At 26.8% G+C, this 24,767-nt stretch overlaps 4 protein-coding genes across 6 annotated transcripts in view; 3 read left to right on the top strand and 1 right to left on the bottom strand.

Annotated features, from left to right (window-relative positions):
- Positions 1-30: 30 nt before the first annotated feature.
- LOC103850372 (guanosine nucleotide diphosphate dissociation inhibitor At5g09550-like) lies at positions 31-2,680 on the bottom strand. Of its 3 annotated transcripts, XM_009127116.2 has the most exons (11): positions 2,350-2,680; positions 1,960-2,106; positions 1,766-1,873; positions 1,523-1,695; positions 1,320-1,431; positions 1,104-1,247; positions 922-1,023; positions 725-849; positions 411-621; positions 237-311; positions 31-151 (listed from the first exon to the last, which is right to left on the bottom strand). In XM_009127116.2, the coding sequence occupies exons 1-11, from the start codon at positions 2,434-2,436 to the stop codon at positions 98-100; spliced, it is 1,338 nt and encodes a 445-aa protein (XP_009125364.2). In that variant the 5' UTR covers positions 2,437-2,680; the 3' UTR covers positions 31-97. The 3 variants fall into 3 exon arrangements, with proteins under 3 accessions (XP_009125364.2, XP_033140953.1, XP_033140954.1); XM_033285062.1 differs by having other exon boundaries at positions 42-151; positions 237-621; XM_033285063.1 differs by lacking the exon at positions 31-151 and having other exon boundaries at positions 168-621.
- A 363-nt stretch (positions 2,681-3,043) lies between these two features.
- LOC103850373 (protein PELPK1) lies at positions 3,044-4,655 on the top strand. Its single transcript, XM_009127117.2, has one exon. The coding sequence runs from the start codon at positions 3,285-3,287 to the stop codon at positions 4,419-4,421; it is 1,137 nt and encodes a 378-aa protein (XP_009125365.1). The 5' UTR covers positions 3,044-3,284; the 3' UTR covers positions 4,422-4,655.
- A 232-nt stretch (positions 4,656-4,887) lies between these two features.
- On the top strand, positions 4,888-6,371 carry LOC103850375 (40S ribosomal protein S15-4). Its single transcript, XM_009127118.3, has 4 exons — positions 4,888-5,196; positions 5,275-5,414; positions 5,500-5,557; positions 5,797-6,371. Exons 1-4 carry the CDS (start codon positions 5,194-5,196, stop codon positions 6,043-6,045), a joined length of 450 nt encoding a protein of 149 aa, XP_009125366.1. The 5' UTR covers positions 4,888-5,193; the 3' UTR covers positions 6,046-6,371.
- A 368-nt stretch (positions 6,372-6,739) lies between these two features.
- LOC103850751 (40S ribosomal protein S15-2-like) overlaps positions 6,740-24,767 on the top strand; it is a 29,281-nt gene continuing 11,253 nt past the window's right edge. Inside the window, exons 1-3 of the mRNA XM_009127536.3 lie at positions 6,740-6,805; positions 6,907-7,058; positions 7,177-7,234. Coding sequence (XP_009125784.3) covers positions 6,740-6,805; positions 6,907-7,058; positions 7,177-7,234 — 276 coding nt within the window. The remainder of the gene's footprint in view (positions 6,806-6,906; positions 7,059-7,176; positions 7,235-24,767) is intronic.

The raw sequence follows: 24,767 nt of genomic DNA, 5'->3' as shown, positions 1-24,767 counted from the left end.
TCATATTTTAGAATATAAATATATAAATATATTTTATTTTAGTCAAAAAATCCCAGCAGGAACAAATAAAATGAATGAAATAACAAAAGAAAAACTATCAAGTTTCTGCAGTAGCACTCGCAGCACTCAAATCCACAGACAAATCAAGAGTCTGCAAAAAAAAAAGAAAAAAAACTCAGTATTCAAACTGTTGTATTTACTTCTGAACCAAGAAACATAGTGATGAGTGTTTATACCTTTCCAGTGATCTTGGTGTACATCTCTAGTACATCCTCGACTGTACTCTCGAAATGTGTTGTTGCATCATAAGTCTGATAATAAAACAAAACAAAACAAAGAAACATCAAGAAAATAAAACAGAGATGAAAATTACTTATTAGATAATATGATGTACTATGATATTCACTTACACCAGATATGAAGCAGTTATCTTCTTCTTGCTTATTGGTTGGAACGTATGTGTCATAAGAATGGTAGAAGATCTCATCTATAGGTCCAAGTAATTCGATTCCAGGTTTAAGCTCTTCTTCTGGACTATCAGTTTCAGCTTCTGCAGAGACAAAAGCTATGTATTTGCCTTTTGGTGCAACGTTGTGGGCGTATGAGCAACAGAACAAGTACCTACAAAATCCAGAATCTCATAGATTCATCTTCATTTTTTTCAAAGTAGAAGCTAGTCGTAATGTTCTATAATTAAATGTGCTATCTGATTATGATCTCTTACATGTCTGATTTGCGGCCGAGTTGCTTCTGAGGAAGAATGATTTGGACAGAGTGAGCATCGTTGGTGTCTGGAATAGGATGGCTCATTATACACACCGCTCGATTCACTTTTCCAACTTTCTTAACCTATAATAGAAGGGAACCGTCTTAGACCCGTACAACAAGTAACCTTTGTAGGTGAAATGGGTTTAGGGTTACCTTGTCAGACAAGTAAGAAGGATCACACACAACTTTCTTGCATTTAGCAGTTTCTCCCGCAGAAGTTACACCAATAGCTTTTCCGGAGCTATCAAACTCAACCTGTTAGGCATAATGTTAGAGATTCATGAACTTCTAACCATCTTTTAAGAACAATCACCAATTAATTGACCGTGTGTAACCTTGCATTCAGGCTTGTTTAGCATGTAAGTCCCACCATAAACAGCACTCAAACGTGCAAAAGCCTGTGGCAACTCTCCTAGACCGTACAATGGGTAGATGTAAGGAGATCCTCCTTGGAAACGAGCCAAAGATTCTGCGTAGAGCTTTACCACATAACCAAAAATGAGATTGAGATCAGAACATTGCCTTGTGGAGGAAGAAAGTAAACACTTTACCTTGATTCTCATAACAAAATCCATGGCTGGTTGATCCAAGTAGCCATCGTCATTGTGAAGCGCCAAGGCATGGCCGATGAAGTCGATTGTATCGTCTTCAAGTCCATACTTCCTATTGGGAAAAGAAAAACAGCGACAAAGCGTGTAACGTAAGAAACTATGATGTAATGACTTGAAATGGAAGAAACATAGGATCTACATACGAGATAATCTCTCTAGCTGTGACTTTGCTAAGGTCAAGTCCTTCGTGAGACTTAGGATCTTTCTCATCGTAGTCTTGCACATAGATAAAGAACTTTCTTGCACGTCGTTTCTCGAACAGACCCATCAATGGCGATTTTAGGGCTTCCACATCAGTGGCTGGGACTTTATAGATCTGTCATGGATGATCAAAATCACAGAGTAAATAACTTGTTCTTAAAAGATAAAATAGACTTAGTTACTACCTTGCCCTTCTTGTAGACGAAGCTACCATCAACGGCTTTGAAGTTAAGATACTTGGTGACATCAGTGTGAATTAGGGTCTGAACAAGGGTTCCATTAGCCATTATGAACTGCAATTCAAGAAACCACATTTTTTATTAATCGATTCTTATATAAATTCATAGAAATATATTTGTATTTTGATATAATTAAGTACCTTTGGGATCATATCGACATTGTATTCTCTGATTGCACCAAGATTTTCTTGAGGAGTGTCACTTCCCCTGAAACGCTTCCATAGCTGAGTGAGGTTAAGAGAGGATGACTCTCCTCCATAATAGTCGTTTCTATCCATATGCAGTACCTATATACATCCGTATGAATTAGGTTTTGAACAACGTCAAAAAGTTATGGTTGGATCATGCTATTTCATCGTTAATGACAATGTATGACAAAAACAAGATATGACATCATGTGATGTCAATCATACTATTGATATGACATGTCAAATTCATAACTAGCTAAAACAAAAACCATAGCTAAGCGTAAAAACTAATCTTTATATGAATGTGATGCACAGAAACAAGCCCAAGGATATCAAGAATACCTTGAGGCCATCGACAGAGAGAAGACCACTAAGGATACACTCCTTGAGACCAGTGCCAAGAACAATCACATCATACTCTTCATCCATTGTTTCAAACGATCTCTATCTCTATTACTGATCGTCTATAACTCTTATCTGATCTCTAATAGTTCTTGTTTATTGGAAAAAAAAACTGTGTGGGAAGAAAAAGAAATAGAGGGTGATGTGTGGCTATTAACACAGTCTTACCACCACTAGCTCCAATCTTACCGTTTAACCTCATGATAAATTTGACGTTAATTATTAAAACCGCATTCTTAGGTAAAAAAAATGGTTCCTAAAAATTTACTATATTCAGACGAACGATTAACTTGCGCACAACGAAAAGGATCTAAGTCGTTTACCAACCAATACCTAAACCTCTTTTTTTTTAATGGCGTTTTCATACTAGCAAAAATTTACCAAATTTACGTGCAATAAATTCATCTTGGAACTAGTTTTGACTAATCAGAATCAACACAACTGAATAGAAAATTCTAAGACATACAATTGATCAAGCCTCAATCTTGATTTTCTAATATTTTCTTAATAAACTTTGTATAATTGATGACTATTTTCAAGATTGGGTTATTCGAGTTTATAAAATTTAATTAAACATTTGGCAAGATATACGTGTGACCAAACATTTACACGTAAACAATATAGGACCTAAAATTCAATTAGATTGAAAATGACAATGTAGATATACAGATAGAGAGGTTAAACGAACTTTTTTTATTTAAAAATCTGTACAGATTTTTCCCACCAAACACCATATCTTTCTTCTTCCTCAAAACACCTTTAAATAGCCATTCGCATCAGAGACCAAAACTCATCATCACAAACAAACAACAGGCAAACACAACAAAGCAAAAGAAGCACACACGAAGAAGGCAAAACTTGTCAAGGAAGCAGACATGGCACGGATGAAGAAGAGTCTCTTTGCTATTCTCCTCTCATCACCACTTCTGATCATCTGTCTTATTGCATTGTTCGCTGATCCGGTTTCAGTCGGAGCTCGCAGGCTACTGGAGGAGATTCCTAAACCTGAGATACCAAAATTGCCTGAACTACCTCATCCAGAGCTACCGAAATTCGAAGTTCCCAAGTTGCCAGAGCTCCCTAAACCAGAGCTGCCTAAGTTACCTGAGTTCCCAAAGCCTGAGCTACCAAAAATGCCAGAGATTCCGAAGCCTGAGTTGCCTAAGTTCCCGGAGATTCCTAAGCCTGAGTTGCCAAAGATGCCAGAGGTTCCAAAGGCTGAGGTGCCTAAGTTGATGGAGACTCCGAAGACTGAGGCTCCAAAGGTACCAGAGGTTCCTAAGCCCGAGTTACCAAAGGTACCAGAGATTCCTAAGCCCGAGATGCCAAAGGTGCCTGAAATTCCAAAGCCTGAGTTGCCAAAGGTACCAGAGATTAAGAAGCCTGAACTACCAAAGATGCCGGAGACTCCGAAGCCTGAGGCTCCTAAGTTTCCAGAGGTTCCTAAACCGGAGATGCCAAAGGTACCAGAGATTCCAAAGCCAGAGTTACCAAAGGTGCCGGAGATTCCTAAGCCCGAGTTACCAAAGGTGCCTGAAGTTCCAAAGCCTGAGTTGCCAAAGGTACCAGAGATTAAGAAGCCTGAACTACCAAAGATGCCGGAGACTCCGAAGCCTGAGGCTCCTAAGTTGCCAGAGGTTCCTAAACCCGAGATGCCAAAGGTACCGGAGATTCCAAAGCCTGAGTTACCAAAGGTGCCTGAAATTCCAAAGCCAGAGCTACCAAAGGTGCCAGAGATTCCTAAGCCGGAGCTACCAAAGATGCCTGAGATTCCTAAACCCGAGTTGCCAAAGGTACCAGAGATTAAGAAGCCAGAACTACCAAAAATGCCGGAGATTCCAAAGCCTGAGGCTCCTAAGTTGCCGGAGATTCAGAAACCTGAGTTACCAACCATTCCAGAGGTTCCAAAACCTGATGTACCGAAAGTTCCAGAGATTCCAAAACCAGAGCTACCAAAGATGCCTGAAGTTCCCAAGTTGCCGGAATTTCCAAAAGTTCCTGGAACTCACTGAGCCTATTGAACTAGATGAAGTCCCACCCCCATTATCTTATATTACATACACTTCTGTCTGTCTATCTCATCGTCGGTTTCCTTAGTGAACCATATCTTTGTTGTTTGATCTTGTAGCTATTCTTCTTTTTCCTTTTTGATACACATATGCTTGTATTCTGTTATATTTGTATGTTTCATACATACACATTTCTTTGTATTTGATATACCTTTTTAATGGATTGAGTTACTTATTTATGACATGTTTCAGTAAAAATGTTACGAATATATATATATACTGATACTAAAGTCTAATTTCTCAGTTATGTGTTTGCAGAAAATCAGTAAAATGTTTTTTTTTCAATAATCAGTAAAATGTATTGCAGAAGAAATTAAAGATTTAGGAGTAATTAATATATAATCCAGTATATAAACCCACAAAAAAAAAGTAAAGAATACATGAAAACCGTATTGGTTTGCTTCTCTCGGTCAATCATCTATGGTTGATAACTTGACAGACTATATACAGTTATAGTTTAGCTACTTTTTCTCATTTATATTTTGACTTAGCTAGTTGTTGTTTGTTTATTTGATTTTGGAGGTCCAAATTTCCGGAGAAGGGGCCCCGATAAAGATTAAAAAAGAATATTCGTTGCACCTAATGAAAATTATTGTAGGGTTACTCCAAAGTATATATTGGTGCTTACGTGCTGACGTTAAGTTGTTTGTCGCTTGCTTGCGCAGACACTATTTTTAGGCTTACTTGATTTTTAGGGTTTCAACAATCTGAAGAAATGGTTAGTACTCCTCGATCTCTGTGTCTCTATAGTATTCTTGTGTTTAGATTTGTAACTTCTCGTCATGGGAATATGTAGGCGGATGAGGCTGCTAAGGCTGGGATCGTGAAAAAGAGAACGTTCAAGAAGTTTGCCTTCAGAGGAGTCGATCTCGATGCTCTTCTCGACACGTCTACTGATGATCTTGTCAAGCTCTTCAGTTCCCGTATTCGCAGAAGGTCTGCTTTGTCTCGTGTGTTCTAATATTTTGTCTCTTGATTATATATGAAACTAATCGGTTTTGTATGTAATTTGTCTTGATAGGTTCTCTAGAGGGTTGACGAGAAAGCCTATGGCTTTGATCAAGAAATTGCGAAAAGCAGTAAAACTCTAATTATTCCCATCACTAGTCCCTTTTTAATTTGATCGTTAACAACAAGAGAGAGAGAGAGTCCATGTGTCAGATTGTGTATCTAAGTATCTTCATGGTCATTGTAACTTGTATCTCAATTAATGTGCATATATGTTCATACTTGCTTTTTTATACATTTTTACCTTTTTGCACTTTGCAAGTTGCAACCAAATGGCTCTAAACACTAGACATTATGACTTTTTGAGCAGAAAAGGGATGCACCAGCTGGTGAGAAGCCAGAAGCAGTGAGAACTCACTTAAGGAACATGATCATAGTGCCAGAAATGATTGGAAGCATCATTGGTGTATACAATGGAAAGACATTTAACCAAGTCGAAGTCAAGCCTGAGATGATTGGTCATTACTTGGCTGAGTTTTCAATCTCATATAAGCCTGTTAAGCATGGTAGGCCTGGTGTTGGTGCCACCAATTCCTCCAGGTTTATCCCTCTCAAGTGAATGATCTCACTCTTCTTAGAGTCATGTGTTATGCTCCAAAATAAGACTGTCGTTGTTTTTTTTCTTGATAACGTTTTATCTTTGTTTCTCTAATTCCTTTTAGTTTTAGTCTAGAACAATTCTTCATGCGTTTCAATAATACAGAGCATTTTTTTAAATATCAACAGTTTGGTCTGTTTATTAAGTAGTATACTCGCACAGCTGGAACCTTTTTATTTTCCAAATTATCCTATAAATAAAATTCACCAACATTACTAAACTAACCCTCATGGAAGAAATCTTACTAAAATCACTCAAATAAATCTATGACCATAAGGAAACAAATATACAGTTACTAAATAGATTTGTCATTATTAAATAAATTTATGGTTAAAAGAAATAAATATGCTGTAAACTAATTACAAAGAAACAAACATGTGGCAAAAATGCGTGGAAAATTAATTAAAATACGTGGTTAAAAAGAAACAAACTATAGGGACACTAATTAACTAGTTAGAATTAAGTAAACTGTAGCAGAAAGGAAGCTTGTGAATAATAAGAAAGTTTTCATTCATAAAATATTCTAATCCTTGTTATTTTTTTGTTAACAATCAAATCTTTGGTAGCTCTTTGATGCATGTTTCCTTAAAGAAAATGTTCTACGATTACTCTAGATTCATAATATATTTCTATATATATTGGGTGCCAAAGTTATATGGTTCTCCATAACAAAAAACCCAAGCAGCAGTTACTTTCAGAGCTTCTCGAACCAAAAACAATGGTTTGTTTCTCCATCTCCATCCCTCTACGTCTTAGACTACACAATTATTAGATTATATGTAATATGATCATAGCCGTAAATCCCTATGTATGAATCCGTAGGCTGATCAAGTCGAATCAGACGTTCCCACAGCTGCTCTTGCGAAGAAGAGAACGTTCAAGAAGTTCTCCTACAAAGGAGTCGATCTCGAAACTCTTCTTGAGATGCCCACTGATGATCTTGTTAAGCTCTTCCCCGCCCGTATTCAAAGAAGGTTTGCTCCAATGAAAGATTTTTGTCTCTATTTTTGTCTCTATTTTGCTAGATTATGTATACGTTTGGTTCTTAATGATTGGTTTTTATTGGTTATGTTTACGTTAATCATCTTGTAGGTTGTCTAGAGGTCTGACGAGGAAGCCTTTGGCTCTAATAAAAACATTGCGCAATGCGGTAAAATCCCTTGTTTTTATTTCAATTAGTATATTACATTATAGGCTACTATGCATGTTATTTAATACTCCACCTATTTTACATCATAAGTAGTTTAAGAAAATTTTGTTTATTTTAAAATATAAGTAGTATCATATTTTTAGGTAATTTTTATTTGTATTGGGTATATTTAACCAATCAAATAATATGAATTTTTTATGATTGGTTTAACTATACCTAATTAATTTATATATCAAATGTTTTGGGTTTGTGATTTATAAATTAGTATAAAAAGAATATTAGTGGATAGATGAGTATTCTTTCAGAATTTTTTATCAATATATTGTATTTTTAATAATTTTCTTAAAAGCTGCTATTTTTGGAAAGTTTTCATTTTTTTTTTGAGAAATATTCTAAATTTGAGTTTGTGATTTAGAAATTAGGATAACAAGAATATTTGTGGATAGATGAGTATTCTTTCAGAAATTTTCATCAATATATTGTATTTTAAAATTTTTTTCTTAAAAGCTATTATTTTTGGAAAGTTTTCATTTTTTTGAGAATTTTTATAGATTTGAGTTTGTGATTTAAAAATTAGGATAACAAGAATATTAGTGGATAGATGAGTATTGTTTCAGAGTTTTTCATCAATATGTTGTATTTTAAATAATTTTCATAAAAACTACTATTTTGTAAAGTTTTCATTTTTTGAGAAATATTGTAGATTTGAGTTTGTGCTTTATAAATTAGGATAACAAGAATATTTATTGATATATGAGTATTCTTTCATAATTTTTCATCAATATATTGTATTTTCAAATAATTTTCTTAAAAGAGGCTATTTTTGGAAGTTTTCATTTTTTTGAGAACTTTTTTAGATTTAGGTTTCTGATTTAGAAATTTGGATAACAAAAATATTAGTGGATAGATGAGTATTCTTTCAGATTTTTTTATCAATATATTGTATCTTTAATAATTTTCTTAAAAGCTGCTATTTTTGGAAAGTTTTCATTTTTTGAGAAATTTTATAGATTTGAGTTTTTGTGATTTAAAATTAGGATAACAAGAATATTAGGGGATATATAAGTATTCTTTCAGAGTTTTTCATCAATAGGTTGTATTTTTAAATAATTATAATAAAACTGCTATTTTTGGAAAGTTTTCATTTTCTTGAAAAATACTGTAGATTTGAGTTTGTGATTTAGAAATTAGGATAACAAGAATATTTGTGGATAGATGAGTATTCTTTCAGAATTTTTCATCAATATAGAGTATTTTTAAATACTTTTCTTAAAAACTGCTATTTTTGGAAAGTTTTCAATTTTTTGAGAAATACTGTAGATTTGGGGTTTGTGATTTAGAAATTAGGATAACATGAATATTTGTGGATAGATGAGTATTCTTTCAGAATTTTTCATCGACATATTGTATTTTAAAATAATTTTCTTAAAAACTGTTATTTTTGGAAAGTTTTCATTTTTTGAGAAATACTGTAGATTTGGGTTTGTGATTTAGAAATTAGGATGAAAAAAATATTTTTAGATAGACGAGTATTCTTTCAGAATTTTTCATCAATATTTAGTATTGTTAAATAATTTTCTTAAAAGCTGCTATTTTTGGAAAGTTTTCATATTTTTGAGAAATATTGTAGATATGGGTTTGTGATTTAGAAATTAGGATAAAAAAAATATTTTTGGATAGATGAGTATTCTTTCAGAGTTTTTCATCAATATATTGTATTTTAAAATAATTTTTTTAAAAGCTGCTATTTTTGGAAAGTTTTCATTTTTTGAGAAATACTGTAGATTTGGATTTGTGATTTAGAAATTAGGATAACAAGAATATTTGTGGATATATGAGTATTCTTTCAGAATTTTTTATCAATATATAGTATTGTTAAATAATTTTCATAAAAACTGCTATTTTTGGAAAGTTTTCATTTTTTTGAGAAATACTGTAGATTTGGGTTTGTGATTTAGAAATTAGGATAACAAAAATATTTGTGGATAGATGAGTATTCTTTCAGAATTTTTCATCAATATATAGTATTGTTAAATAATTTTCTTAAAAACTGCTATTTTTGGAAAGTTTTCATTTTTTTGAGAAATACTGTAGATTTGGGTTTGTGATTTAGAAATTAAGATAACAAAAATATTTTTGAATAGATGAGTATTCTTTCAGAGTTTTTCATCAATATATAGTACTGTTAAATAATTTTCTTAAAAACTGCTATTTTTGGAAAGTTTTCATTTTTGGAGAAATACTGTAGATTTGGGTTTGTGATTTAGAAATTAGGATAACAAAAATATTTTTGGATAGACGAGTATTCTTTCAGAATTTTTCATCAATATTTAGTATTGTTAAATAATTTTCTTAAAAGCTGCTATTTTTGGAAAGTTTTCATTTTTTTTGAGAAATACTGTAGATTTGGGTTTGTGATTTAGAAATTAGGATAACAAAAATATTTGTGGATAGATGAGTATTCTTTCAGAATTTTTCATCAATATATAGTATTGTTAAATAATTTTCTTAAAAACTGCTATTTTTGGAAAGATTTCATTTTTTTTGAGAAATACTGTAGATTTGGGTTTGTGATTTAGAAATTAGGATAACAAAAATATTTTTGGATAGATGAGTATTCTTTCAGAATTTTTCATCAATATATAGTATTGTTAAATAATTTTCTTAAAAACTGCTATTTTTGGAAAGTTTTCATTTTTTTGAGAAATACTGTAGATTTGTGTTTGTGATTTAGAATTTAGGATAAAAAAATATTTGTGGATAGATGAGTATTCTTTCAGAATTTTTCATCAAATATAGTATTGTTAAATAATTTTCTTAAAAGCTGCTATTTTTGGAAAGTTTTCATTTTTTTGAGAAATACTGTAGATTTGGGTTTGTGATTTAGAAATTAGGATAACAAAAATATTTTTGGATAGATGAGTATTCTTTCAGAATTTTTCATCAATATATAGTGTTGTTAAATAATTTTCTTAAAAGCTGCTATTTTTGGAAAGTTTTCATTTTTTGAGAAATACTGTAGATTTGGGTTTGTGATTTAGAAATTAGGATCACAAGAATATTTGTGGATAGATGAGTATTCTTTCAGAATTTTTAATCAATATATTGTATTTGAAAATAATTTTCTTAAAAGCTGCTATTTTTGGAAAGTTTTCATTTTTTTGAGAAATATTGTAGATATGGGTTTGTGATTTAGAAATTAGGATAACAAAAATATTATTGGATAGATGAGTATTCTTTCAGAGTTTTTCATCAATATATTGTATTTTAAAATAATTTTCTTAAAAGCTGCTATTTTTGGAAAGTTTTCATTTTTTTGAGAAATACTGTAGATTTGGGTTTGTGATTTAAAAATTAGGATCACAAGAATATTTGTGGATAGATGAGTATTCTTTCAGAATTTTTCATCAATATATAGTATTGTTAAATAATTTTCTTAAAAACTGCTATTTTTGGAAAGTTTTCATTTTTTTGAGAAATACTGTAGATTTGGGTTTGTGATTTAAAAATTAGGATAACAAAAATATTTGTGGATAGATGAGTATTCTTTCAGAATTTTTCATCAATATATAGCATTGTTAAATAATTTTCTTAAAAGCTGCTATTTTTGGAAAGTTTTCATTTTTTTGAGAAATACTGTAGATTTGGGTTTGTGATTTAGAAATTAGGATAACAAAAATATTTTTGGATAGATGAGTATTCTTTCAGAATTTTTCATCAATATATAGTATTGTTAAATAATTTTCTTAAAAACTGCTATTTTTGGAAAGTTTTCATTTTTTTGAGAAATACTGTAGATTTGGGTTTGTGATTTAAAAATTAGGATAACAAAAATATTTGTGGATAGATGAGTATTCTTTCAGAATTTTTCATCAATATATAGTATTGTTAAATAATTTTCTTAAAAGCTGCTATTTTTTGAAAGTTTTCATTTTTTTGAAAAATACTGTAGATTTGGGTTTGTGATTTAGAAATTAAAATAACAAAAATATTTGTGGATAGATGAGTATTCTTTCAGAATTTTTCATCAATATATAGTATTGTTAAATAATTTTCTTAAAAACTGCCATTTTTGGAAAGTTTTCATTTTTTTGAGAAATACTGTAGATTCTGGTTTGTGATTTAGAAATTAGAATCACAATAATATTTGTGGATAGATGAGTATTCTTTCAGAATTTTTAATCAATATATTGTATTTTAAAATAATTTTCTTAAAAGCAGCTATTTTTGGAAAGTTTTCATTTTTTTGAGAAATACTGTAGATTTGGGTTTGTGATTTAGAAATTAGGATAACAAAAATATTTGTGGATAGATGAGTATTCTTTCAGAATTTTTCATCAATATATATTATTGTAAAATAATTTTCTTAAAAGCTGCTATTTTTGGAAAGTTTTCATTTTTTTGAAAAATACTGTAGATTTGGGTTTGTGATTTAGAAATTAGGATCACAAGAATATTTGTGCATAGATGAGTATTCTTTCAGAATTTTTCATCAATATATAGTATTGTTAAATAATTTTCTTAAAAACTGCTATTTTTGGAAAGTTTTCATTTTTTGATAAATACTGTAGATTTGGGTTTGTGATTTAGAAATTAGGATAAAAAAAATATTTGTGGATAGATGAGTATTCTTTCAGAATTTTTCATCAATATATAGTATTGTTAAATAATTTTCTTAAAAACTGCCATTTTTGGAAAGTTTTCATTTTTTGAGAAATACTGTAGATTTGGGTTTGTGATTTAGAAATTAGGATCACAAGAATATTTGTGGATAGATGAGTATTCTTTCAGAATTTTTAATCAATATATTGTATTTGAAAATAATTTTCTTAAAAGCTGCTATTTTTGGAAAGTTTTCATTTTTTTGAGAAATACTGTAGATTTGGGTTTGTGATTTAGAAATTAAAATAACAAAAATATTTGTGGATAGATGAGTATTCTTTCAGAATTTTTCATCAATATATAGTATTGTTAAATAATTTTCTTAAAAGCTGCTATTTTTGGAAAGTTTTCATTTTTTTGAGAAATCCTTTAGATTTGGGTTTGTGATTTAGAAATTAGGATCACAAGAATATTTTTGGATAGATGAGTATTCTTTCAGAATTTTTAATCAATATATTGTATTTGAAAATAATTTTCTTAAAAGCTGCTATTTTTGGAAAGTTTTCATTTTTTTGAGAAATATTGTAGATATGGGTTTGTGATTTAGAAATTAGGATAACAAAAATATTTTTGGATAGATGAGTATTCTTTCAGAATTTTTAATCAATATATTGTATTGTTAAAATAATTTTCTTAAAAGCTGCTATTTTTGGAAAGTTTTCATTTTTTTGAGAAATACTGTAGATTTGGGTTTGTAATTTAGAAAATAGGATAACAAATATATTTGTGGATAGATGAGTATTCTTTCAGAATTTTTCATCAATATATAGTATTGTTAAATAATTTTCTTAAAAACTGCTATTTTTGGAAAGTTTTCATTTTTTTGAGAAATACTGTAGATTTGGGTTTGTGATTTAAAAATAAGGATACCAAAAATATTTGTGGATAGATGAGTATTCTTTCAGAATTTTTCATCAATATATAGTATTGTTAAATAATTTTCTTAAAAGCAGCAATTTTTGGAAAGTTTTCATTTTTTTGAGAAATACTGTAGATTTGGGTTTGTGATTTAGAAATTAAAATAACAAAAATATTTGTGGATAGATGAGTATTCTTTCAGAATTTTTCATCAATATATAGTATTGTTAAATAATTTTCTTAAAAACTGCCATTTTTGGAAAGTTTTCATTTTTTTGAGAAATACTGTAGATTTGGGTTTGTGATTTAGAAATTAGAATCACAATAATATTTGTGGATAGATGAGTATTCTTTCAGAATTTTTAATCAATATATTGTATTTTAAAATAATTTTCTTAAAAGCAGCTATTTTTGGAAAGTTTTCATTTTTTTGAGAAATACTGTAGATTTGGGTTTGTGATTTAGAAATTAGGATAACAAAAATATTTGTGGATAGATGAGTATTCTTTCAGAATTTTTCATCAATATATATTATTGTAAAATAATTTTCTTAAAAGCTGCTATTTTTGGAAAGTTTTCATTTTTTTGAAAAATACTGTAGATTTGGGTTTGTGATTTAGAAATTAGGATCACAAGAATATTTGTGCATAGATGAGTATTCTTTAAGAATTTTTCATCAATATATAGTATTGTTAAATAATTTTCTTAAAAACTGCTATTTTTGGAAAGTTTTCATTTTTTGATAAATACTGTAGATTTGGGTTTGTGATTTAGAAATTAGGATAAAAAAAATATTTGTGGATAGATGAGTATTCTTTCAGAAATTTTCATCAATATATAGTATTGTTAAATAATTTTCTTAAAAGCTGCTATTTTTGGAAAGTTTTCATTTTTGAGAAATTCTGTAGATTTGGGTTTGTGATTTAGAAATTAGGATCACAAGAATATTTGTGCATAGATGAGTATTCTTTCAGAATTTTTAATCAATATATTGTATTTTAAAATAATTTTCTTAAAAGCTGCTATTTTTGGAAAGTTTTCATTTTTTTGAGAAATACTGTAGATTTGGGTTTGTGATTTAGAAATTAGGATTACAAAAATATTTGTGGATAGATGAGTATTATTTCAGAATTTTTCATCAATATATAGTATTGTTAAATAATTTTCTTAAAAGCTGCTATTTTTGGAAAGTTTTCATTTTTTTGAGAAATACTGTAGATTTGGGTTTGTGAATTAGAAATTAGGATAACAAAAATATTTGTGGATAGATGAGTATTATTTCAGAATTTTTCATCAATATATAGTATTGTTAAATAATTTTCTTAAAAGCTGCTATTTTTGGAAAGTTTTCATTTTTTTGAGAAATATTGTAGATATGGGTTTGTGATTTAGAAATTAGGATAACAAAAATATTTTTGGATAGATGAGTATTCTTTCAGAATTTTTAATCAATATATTGTATTGTTAAAATAATTTTCTTAAAAGCTGCTATTTTTGGAAAGTTTTCATTTTTTGAGAAATACTGTAGATTTGGGTTTGTGATTTAGAAATAGGATAACAAAAATATTTGTGGATAGATGAGTATTCTTTCAGAATTTTTCATCAATATATAGTATTGTTAAATAATTTTCTTAAAAACTGCTATTTTTGGAAAGTTTTCATTTTTTTGAGAAATACTGTAGATTTGGGTTTGTGATTTAAAATTAAGGATAACAAAAATATTTGTGGATAGATGAGTATTCTTTCAGAATTTTTCATCAATATATAGTATTGTTAAATAATTTTCTTAAAAGCAGCTATTTTTGGAAAGTTTTCATTTTTTTGAGAAATACTGTAGATTTGGGTTTGTGATTTAGAAATTAAAATAACAAAAATATTTGTGGATAGATGAGTATTCTTTCAGAATTTTTCATCAATATATAGTATTGTTAAATAATTTTCTTAAAACTGCCATTTTTGGAAAGTTTTCATTTTTTTGAGAAATACTGTAGATTTGGGTTTGTGATTTAGAAATTAGAATCACAATAATATTTGTGGATAGATGAGTATTCTTTCAGAATTTTTAATCAATATATTGTATTTTAAAATAATTTTCTTAAAAGCAGCTATTTTTGGAAAGTTTTCATTTTTTTGAGAAATACTGTAGATTTGGGTTTGTGATTTAGAAATTAGGATAACAAAAATATTTGTGGATAGATGAGTATTCTTTCAGAATTTTTCATCAATATATATTATTGTAAAATAATTTTCTTAAAAGCTGCTATTTTTGGAAAGTTTTCATTTTTTTGAAAAATACTGTAGATTTGGGTTTGTGATTTAGAAATTAGGATCACAAGAATATTTGTGCATAGATGAGTATTCTTTAAGAATTTTTCATCAATATATAGTATTGTTAAATAATTTTCTTAAAAACTGCTATTTTTGGAAAGTTTTCATTTTTTGATAAATACTGTAGATTTGGGTTTGTGATTTAGAAATTAGGATAAAAAAAATATTTTTGGATAGATGAGTATTCTTTCAGAAATTTTCATCAATATATAGTATTGTTAAATAATTTTCTTAAAAGCTGCTATTTTTGGAAAGTTTTCATTTTTGAGAAATTCTGTAGATTTGGGTTTGTGATTTAGAAATTAGGATCACAAGAATATTTGTGGATAGATGAGTATTCTTTCAGAATTTTTAATCAATATATTGTATTTTAAAATAATTTTCTTAAAAGCTGCTATTTTTGGAAAGTTTTCATTTTTTTTGAGAAATACTTTAGATTTGGGTTTGTGATTTAGAAATTAGGATCACAAGAATATTTGTGGATAGATGAGTATTCTTTCAGAATTTTTCATCAATATATAGTATTGTTAAATAATTTTCTTAAAAGCTGCTATTTTTGGAAAGTTTTCATTTTTTTGAGAAATACTGTAGATTTGGGTTTGTGATTTAGAAATTAGGATAACAAAAATATTTGTGGATAGATGAGTATTATTTCAGAATTTTTCATCAATATATAGTATTGTTAAATAATTTTCTTAAAAGCTGCTATTTTTGGAAAGTTTTCATTTTTGTGAGAAATTCTGTAGATTTGGGTTTGTGATTTAGAAATTAGGATCACAAGAATATTTGTGCATAAATGAGTATTCTTTCAGAATTTTTAATCAATATATTGTATTTTAAAATAATTTTCTTAAAAGCTGCTATTTTTGGAAAGTTTTCATTTTTTTGAGAAATACTGTAGATTTGGGTTTGTGATTTAGAAATTAGAATAACAAAAATATTTTTGGATAGTTGAGTATTCTTTCAGAATTTTTCATCAATATATAGTATTGTTAAATAATTTTCTTAAAAGCTGCTATTTTTGGAAAGTTTTCATTTTTTGAGAAATACTGTAGATTTGGGTTTGTGATTTAGAAATTAGGATCACAAGAATATTTGTGGATAGATGAGTATTCTTTCAGAATTTTTAATCAATATATTGTATTTGAAAATAATTTTCTTAAAAGCTGCTATTTTTGGAAAGTTTTCATTTTTTTGAGAAATACTGTAGATTTGGGTTTGTGATTTAGAAATTAAAATAACAAAAATATTGTGGATAGATGAGTATTCTTTCAGAATTTTTCATCAATATATAGTATTGTTAAATAATTTTCTTAAAAGCTGCTATTTTTGGAAAGTTTTCATTTTTTTGAGAAATACTTTAGATTTGGGTTTGTGATTTAGAAATTAGGATCACAAGAATATTTTTGGATAGATGAGTATTCTTTCAGAATTTTTAATCAATATATTGTATTTTAAAATAATTTTCTTAAAAGCTGCTATTTTTGGAAAGTTTTCATTTTTTTGAGAAATACTGTAGATTTGGGTTTGTGATTTAGTAATTAGGATAACAAAAATATTTTTGGATAGATGAGTATTCTTTCAGAATTTTTCATCAATATATAGTATTGTTAAATAATTTTCTTAAAAGCTGCTATTTTTGGAAAGTTTTCATTTTTTTGAGAAATACTTTAGATTTGGGTTTGTGATTTAGAAATTAGGATCACAAGAATATTTGTGGATAGATGAGTATTCTTTCAGAATTTTTCATCAATATATAGTATTGTTAAATAATTTTCTTAAAAACTGCTATTTTTGGAAAGTTTTCATTTTTTTGAGAAATACTGTAGATTTGGGTTTGTGATTTAAAAATTAGGATAACAAAAATATTTGTGGATAGATGAGTATTCTTTCAGAATTTTTCATCAATATATAGCATTGTTAAATAATTTTCTTAAAAACTGCTATTTTTGGAAAGTTTTCATTTTTTCCAGAAATACTTTAGATTTGGGTTTGTGATTTAGAAATTACGATCACAAGAATATTTGTGGATAGATGAGTATTCTTTCAAAAATTTTAATCAATATATTGTATTTTAAAATAATTTTCTTAAAAGCTGCTATTTTTGGAAAGTTTTCATTTTTTGAGAAATACTGTAGATTTGGGTTTGTGATTTAGAAATTAGGATAACAAAAATATTTTTGGATAGATGAGTATTCTTTCAGAATTTTTCATCAATATATAGTATTGTTAAATAATTTTCTTAAAAACTGCTATTTTTGGAAAGTTTTCATTTTTTTGAAAAATACTGTAGATTTGGGTTTGTGATTTAGAAATTAGGATAACAAAAATATTATTGGATAGATGAGTATTCTTTCAGAATTTTTCATCAATATATAGTATTGTTAAATAATTTTCTTAAAAACTGCTATTTTTGGAAAGTTTTCATTTTTTGATAAATACTGTAGATTTGGGTTTGTGATTTAGAAATTAGGATAAAAAAATATTTGTGGATAGATGAGTATTCTTTCAGAATTTTTCCTCAATATATAGTATTGTTAAATAATTTTCTTAAAAGCTGCTATTTTTGGAAAGTTTTCATTTTTTTGAGAAATACTGTAGATTTGGGTTTGTGATTTAGAAATTAAAATAACAAAAATATTTGTGGATAGATGAGTATTCTTTCAGAATTTTTCATCAATATATAGTATTGTTAAATAATTTTCTTAAAAGCTGCTATTTTTGGAAAGTTTTCATTTTTTTGAGAAATACTGTAGATTTGGGTTTGTGATTTAGAAATTAGGATCACAAGAATATTTGTGGATAGATGAGTATTCTTTCAGAATTTTTCATCAAATATAGTATTGTTAAATAATTTTCTTAAAACTGCTATTTTTGGAAAGTTTTCATTTTTTTGAGAAATACTGTAGATTTGGGTTTGTGATTTAGAAATTAGGATCACAAGAATATTTGTGGATAGATGAGTATTCTTTCAGAATTTTTATCAATATATTGTATTTTAAAATAATTTTCTTAAAAATCTGCTATTTTTGGAAAGTTTTCATTTTTTGAGAAATACTGTAGATTTGGGTTTGTGATTTAGAAATTAAAATAAAAAAATATTTGTGGATAGATGAGTATTCTTTCAGAATTTTTCATCAATATATAGTATTGTTAAATAATTTTCTTAAAAGCTGCTATTTTTGGAAAGTTTTCATTTTTTGAGAAATACTGTAGATTTGGTTTGTGATTTAGAAATTAGGATCACAAGAATATTTGTGGATAGATGAGTATTCTTTCAGAATTTTTCATCAATATATTGTATTTGAAAATAATTTTCTTAAAAGCTGCTATTTTTGGAAAGTTTTCATTTTTTGAGAAATACTGTAGATTTGGGTTTGTGATTTAGAAATTAGGATAACAAGAATATTTGCGGACAGATGAGTATTCTTTCAGAAATTTTCATCAATATATTGTATTTTTAAATAATTTCTTAAAAGCTGCTATTTTTGGAAAGTTTTCATTTTTTTTTTAGAAATACTGTAGATTTGGGTTTGTGATTTAGAAATTAGGATAACAAGAATATTTGTGGATATTTGAGTATTCTTTGAGAATTTTTCATCAATATATTATATTTTTAAATAATTTTTTTAAAAGCTGCTATTTTTGGAAAGTTTTCATTTTTTGAGAAATACTGTAGATTTGGTTTTGTGATTTAGAAATTAGGATAACAAGAATATTTGTGGATATATGAGTATTATTTCAGAATTTTTATCAATAAATTGTATTTTAAAATAATTTTCTTAAAAGCTGCTATTTTTGGAAAGTTTTCATTTTCTTGAGAAATACTGTAGATTTTGGTTTCTGATTTAGAAATTTGGAAAACAAAAATATTTGTGGATAGATGAGTATTCTTTCAGAATTTTTCATCAATATATAGTATTGTTAAATAATTTTCTTAAAAGCTGCTATTTTTGGAAAGTTTTCATTTTTTTGAGAAATTCTGTAGATTTGGGTTTGTGATTTAGAAATTACGATCACAAGAATATTTGTGCATAGATGAGTATTCTTTCAGAATTTTTAATCAATATATTGTATTTTAAAATAATTTTCTTAAAAGCTGCTATTTTTGGAAAGTTTTTATTTTTTGAGAAATACTGTAGATTTGGGTTTGTGATTTAGAAATTAGGATAACAAAAATATTTTTGGATAGTTGAGTATTCTTTCAGAATTTTTCATCAATATATAGTATTGTTAAATAATTTTCTTAAAAGCTGCTATTTTTGGAAAGTTTTCATTTTTTGAGAAATACTGTAGATTTGGGTTTGTGATTTAGAAATTAGGATCACAAGAATATTTGTGGATAGATGAGTATTCTTTCAGAATTTTTAATCAATATATTGTATTTTAAAATAATTTTCTTAAAAGCTGCTATTTTTGGAAAGTTTTCATTTTTTTGAGAAATACTGTAGATTTGGGTTTGTGATTTAGAAATTAGGATAACAAAAATATTTGTGGATAGATGAGTATTCTTTCAGAATTTTTCATCATATATAGTATTGTTAAAATAATTTTCTTAAAAGCTGCTATTTTTGGAAAGTTTTCATTTTTTGAGAAATACTGTAGATTTGGGTTTGTGATTTAGAAATTAGGATAACAAGAATATTTGTGGATAGATGAGTATTCTTTCAGAATTTTTCATCAATATATAGTATTGTTAAATAATTTTCTTAAAACTGCTATTTTGGAAAGTTTTCATTTTTTGAGAAATACTGTAGATTTGGGTTTGTGATTTAGAAATTAGGATAACAAGAAATATTTGTGGATAGATGAGTATTCTTTCAGAATTTTCATCAATATATTGTATTTTAAAATAATTTTCTTAAAAGCTGCTATTTTTGGAAAGTTTTCATTTTTTTGAGAAATACTGTAGATTTGGGTTTGTGATTTAGAAATTAAAATAACAAAATATTTGTGGATAGATGAGTATTCTTTCAGAATTTTTCATCAATATATAGTATTGTTAAATAATTTTCTTAAAAAGCTGCTATTTTTGGAAAGTTTTCATTTTTTTGAGAAATACTGTAGATTTGGGTTTGTGATTTAGAAATTAGGATAACAAGAATATTTGTGGATAGATGAGTATTCTTTCAGAATTTTAATCAATATATTGTATTTTAAAATAATTTTCTTAAAAAGCTGCTATTTTTGGAAAGTTTTCATTTTTTTGAGAAATACTGTATTTTGGGTTTGTGATTAGAAATTAGAAGATAATATTTGTGGATAGATGAGTATTCTTTCAGAATTTTTCATCAATATATATATTGTTAAATAATTTTCTTAAAAGCTGCTATTTTTGGAAAGTTTTCATTTTTTTGAGAAATACTTTAGATTTGGGTTTGTGATTTAGAAATTAGGATCACAAGAATATTTGTGGATAGATGAGTATTCTTTCAGAATTTTTCATCAATATATAGTATTGTTAAATAATTTTCTTAAAAGCTGCTATTTTTGGAAAGTTTTCATTTTTTTGAGAAATACTTTAGATTTGGGTTTGTGATTTAGAAATTAGGATCACAAGAATATTTGTGGATAGATGAGTATTCTTTCAGAATTTTTCATCAATATATAGTATTGTTAAATAATTTTCTTAAAAACTGCTATTTATGGAAAGTTTTCATTTTTGTGAGAAATTCTGTAGATTTGGGTTTGTGATTTAGAAATTAGGATCACAAGAATATTTGTGCATAGATGAGTATTCTTTCAGAATTTTTAATCAATATATTGTATTTTAAAATAATTTTCTTAAAAGCTGCTATTTTTGGAAAGTTTTCATTTTTTTGAGAAATACTGTAGATTTGGGTTGTGATTTAGAAATTAATAACAAAATATTTGTGGATAGATGAGTATTCTTTCAGAATTTTTCATCAATATATAGTATTGTTAAATAATTTTCTTAAAAGCTGCTATTTTTGGAAAGTTTTCATTTTTTTGAGAATACTGTAGATTTGGGTTTGTGATTTAGAAATTAGGATCACAAGAATATTTGTGGATAGATGAGTATTCTTTCAGAATTTTTCATCAATATATGTATTGTTAAATAATTTTCTTAAAAGCTGCTATTTTTGGAAAGTTTTCATTTTTTGAGAAATATTGTAGATTTGGGTTTGTGATTTAGAAATTAGGATAACAAAATATTTGTGGATAGATGAGTATTCTTTCAGAATTTTTAATCAATATATTGTATTGTTAAAATATTCTTAAAAGCTGCTATTTTTGGAAAGTTTTCATTTTTTGAGAAATACTGTAGATTTGGGTTTGTGATTTAGAAATAGGATAACAAAAATATTTGTGGATAGATGAGTATTCTTTCAGAATTTTTCATCAATATATAGTATTGTTAAATAATTTTCTTAAAACTGCTATTTTTGGAAATTTTCATTTTTTGAGAAATACTGTAGATTTGGTTTGTGATTTAAAAATTAGGATAACAAAAATATTTGTGGATAGATGAGTATTCTTTCAGAATTTTCATCAATATATAGTATTGTTAAATAATTTTCTTAAAAGCTGCTATTTTTGGAAAGTTTTCATTTTTTTGAGAAATACTGTAGATTTGGGTTTGTGATTTAGAAATTAAAATAACAAATATTTGTGGATAGATGAGTATTCTTTCAGAATTTTCATCAATATATAGTATTGTTAAATAATTTCTTAAAACTGCTATTTTTGGAAAGTTTCATTTTTTGAGAAATACTGTAGATTTGGGTTTGTGATTTAGAAATTAGAATACAATAATATTTGTGGATAGATGAGTATTCTTTCAGAATTTTTAATCAATATATTGTATTTTAAATAATTTTTAAAAGCTGCTATTTTGGAAAGTTTTCATTTTTTGAGAAATACTGTAGATTTGGGTTTGTGATTTAGAAATTAGGATAACAAAATATTTGTGGATAGATGAGTATTCTTTCAGAATTTTTCATCAATATATATTATTGTAAAATAATTTTCTTAAAAGCTGCTATTTTTGAAAGTTTTCATTTTTTTGAGAAATACTGTAGATTTGGGTTTGTGATTTAGAAATTAGGATCACAAGAATATTTGTGGATAGATGAGTATTCTTTCAGAATTTTTCATCAATATATAGTATTGTTAAATAATTTTCTTAAAACTGCTATTTTTGGAAAGTTTTCATTTTTTGAGAAATTGTAGATTTGGGTTTGTGATTTAGAAATTAGGATAAAAAAATATTTGTGGATAGATGAGTATTCTTTCAGAATTTTTCATCAATATATAGTATTGTTAAATAATTTTCTTAAAGCTGCTATTTTGGAAAGTTTTCATTTTTGAGAAATACTGTAGATTTGGGTTTGTGATTTAGAAATTAGGATCACAAGAATATTTGTGGATAGATGAGTATTCTTTCAGAATTTTAATCAATATATTGTATTTTAAAATAATTTTCTTAAAAGCTGCTATTTTTGGAAAGTTTTCATTTTTTGAGAAACTGTAGATTTGGGTTTGTGATTTAGAAATTAGGATAACAAAAATATTTGTGGATAGATGAGTATTTTTCAGAATTTTTCATCAATATATTATTGTTAAATAATTTTCTTAAAAGCTGCTATTTTTGGAAAGTTTTCATTTTTTGAAAATACTGTAGATTTGGGTTTGTGAATTAGAAATTAGGATAACAAAAATATTTGTGGATAGATGAGTATTCTTTCAGAATTTTCATCATATATAGTATTGTTAAATAATTTTCTTAAAAAGCTGCTATTTTTGGAAAGTTTTCATTTTTTGAGAAATACTGTAGATTTGGGTTTGTGATTTAGAAATTAGGATAACAAGAATATTGTGGATAGATGAGTATTCTTTCAGAATTTTTAATCAATATATTGTATTTAAAATAATTTTCTTAAAATGTGCTATTTTGGAAAGTTTTCATTTTTTGAGAAAACTGTAGATTTGGGTTTGTGATTTAGAAATTAGGATAACAAAAATTTTTGGATAGATGAGTATTCTTTCAGAATTTTCATCAATATATTGTATTGTTTAAATAATTTCTTAAAAGCTGCTATTTTGGAAAGTTTTCATTTTTTGAGAAATACTGTAGATTTGGGTTTGTGATTTAGAAATTAGGATAACAAGAATATTTGTGGATAGATGAGTATTCTTTCAGAATTTTTCATCAATATATTGTATTTTAAAAATAATTTTCTTAAAAGCTGCTATTTTTGGAAAGTTTTCATTTTTTGAGAAATACTGTAGATTTGGGTTTGTGATTTGAAATTAAAATAACAAAATTTGTGGATAGATGAGTATTCTTTCAGAATTTTTCATCAATATATAGTATTGTTAAATAATTTTCTTAAAAGCTGCTATTTTTGGAAAGTTTTCATTTTTTTGAGAAATACTGTAGATTTGGGTTTGTGATTTAGAAATTAGGATCACAAGAATATTTTTGGATAGATGAGTATTCTTTCAGAATTAATCAATATATGTATTAAAATAATTTTCTTAAAAGCTGCTATTTTGGGAAAGTTTCATTTTTTTGAGAAATACTGTAGATTTGGGTTTGTGATTTAGAAATTAGGATAACAAAAATATTTGTGGATAGATGAGTATTCTTTCAGAATTTTTCATCAATATATAGTATTGTTAAATAATTTTCTAAAAGCTGCTATTTTTTGGAAAGTTTTCATTTTTTTGAGAAATACTGTAGATTTGGGTTTGTGATTTAGAAATTAGGATCACAAGAAATATTTGTGGATAGATGAGTATTCTTTCAGAATTTTTCATCAATATATGTATTGTTTAAATAATTTTCTTAAAAACTGCTATTTTTGGAAAGTTTTCATTTTTGAGAAATACTGTAGATTTGGTTTGTGATTTAGAAATTAGGATAACAAAATATTTGTGGATAGATGAGTATTCTTTCAGAATTTTTCATCAATATAAGTATTGTTAAATAATTTTCTTAAAACTGCTATTTTTGGAAAGTTTTCATTTTTTTGAGAAATACTTTAGATTTGGGTTTGTGATTTAGAAATTAGGATCAAAGAATATTTGTGGATAGATGAGTATTCTTTCAGAATTTTAATCAATATATTGTATTTTAAAATATTTTCTTAAAAGCTGCTATTTTTGGAAAGTTTTTTCATTTTTTGAGAAATACTTAGATTTGGGTTTGTGATTTAGAAATTAGGATAACAAAAATATTTGTGGATAGATGAGTATTCTTTTCAGAATTTTCATCAATATATAGTATTGTTAAATAATTTTCTAAAAACTGCTATTTTGGAAAGTTTTCATTTTTTTGAGAAATACTGTAGATTTGGGTTTGTGATTTAGAAATTAGGATAACAAAAATATTGTGGATAGATGAGTATTCTTTCAGAATTTTTCATCAATATATAGTATTGTTAAATAATTTTCTTAAAAGCTGCTATTTTTGGAAAGTTTTCATTTTTTGAGAAATACTGTAGATTTGGGTTTGTGATTTAGAAATTAGGATAAAAAATATTTGTGGATAGATGAGTATTCTTTCAGAATTTTTCTCAATATATAGTATTGTTAAATAATTTTCTTAAAAGCTGCTATTTTGGAAAGTTTTCATTTTTTGAGAAATACTGTAGATTTGGTTTGTGATTTAGAAATTAAATAACAAAAATATTTGTGGATAGATGAGTATTCTTTCAGA

The sequence above is a fragment of the Brassica rapa genome, chromosome A02 (assembly GCF_000309985.2).
Source record: "Brassica rapa cultivar Chiifu-401-42 chromosome A02, CAAS_Brap_v3.01, whole genome shotgun sequence".
Taxonomy (NCBI): domain Eukaryota; kingdom Viridiplantae; phylum Streptophyta; class Magnoliopsida; order Brassicales; family Brassicaceae; genus Brassica; species Brassica rapa.
The sequence above is the reverse complement of the archived record's forward strand: the minus strand, read 5'-3'. Positions and strand labels throughout refer to the sequence as shown.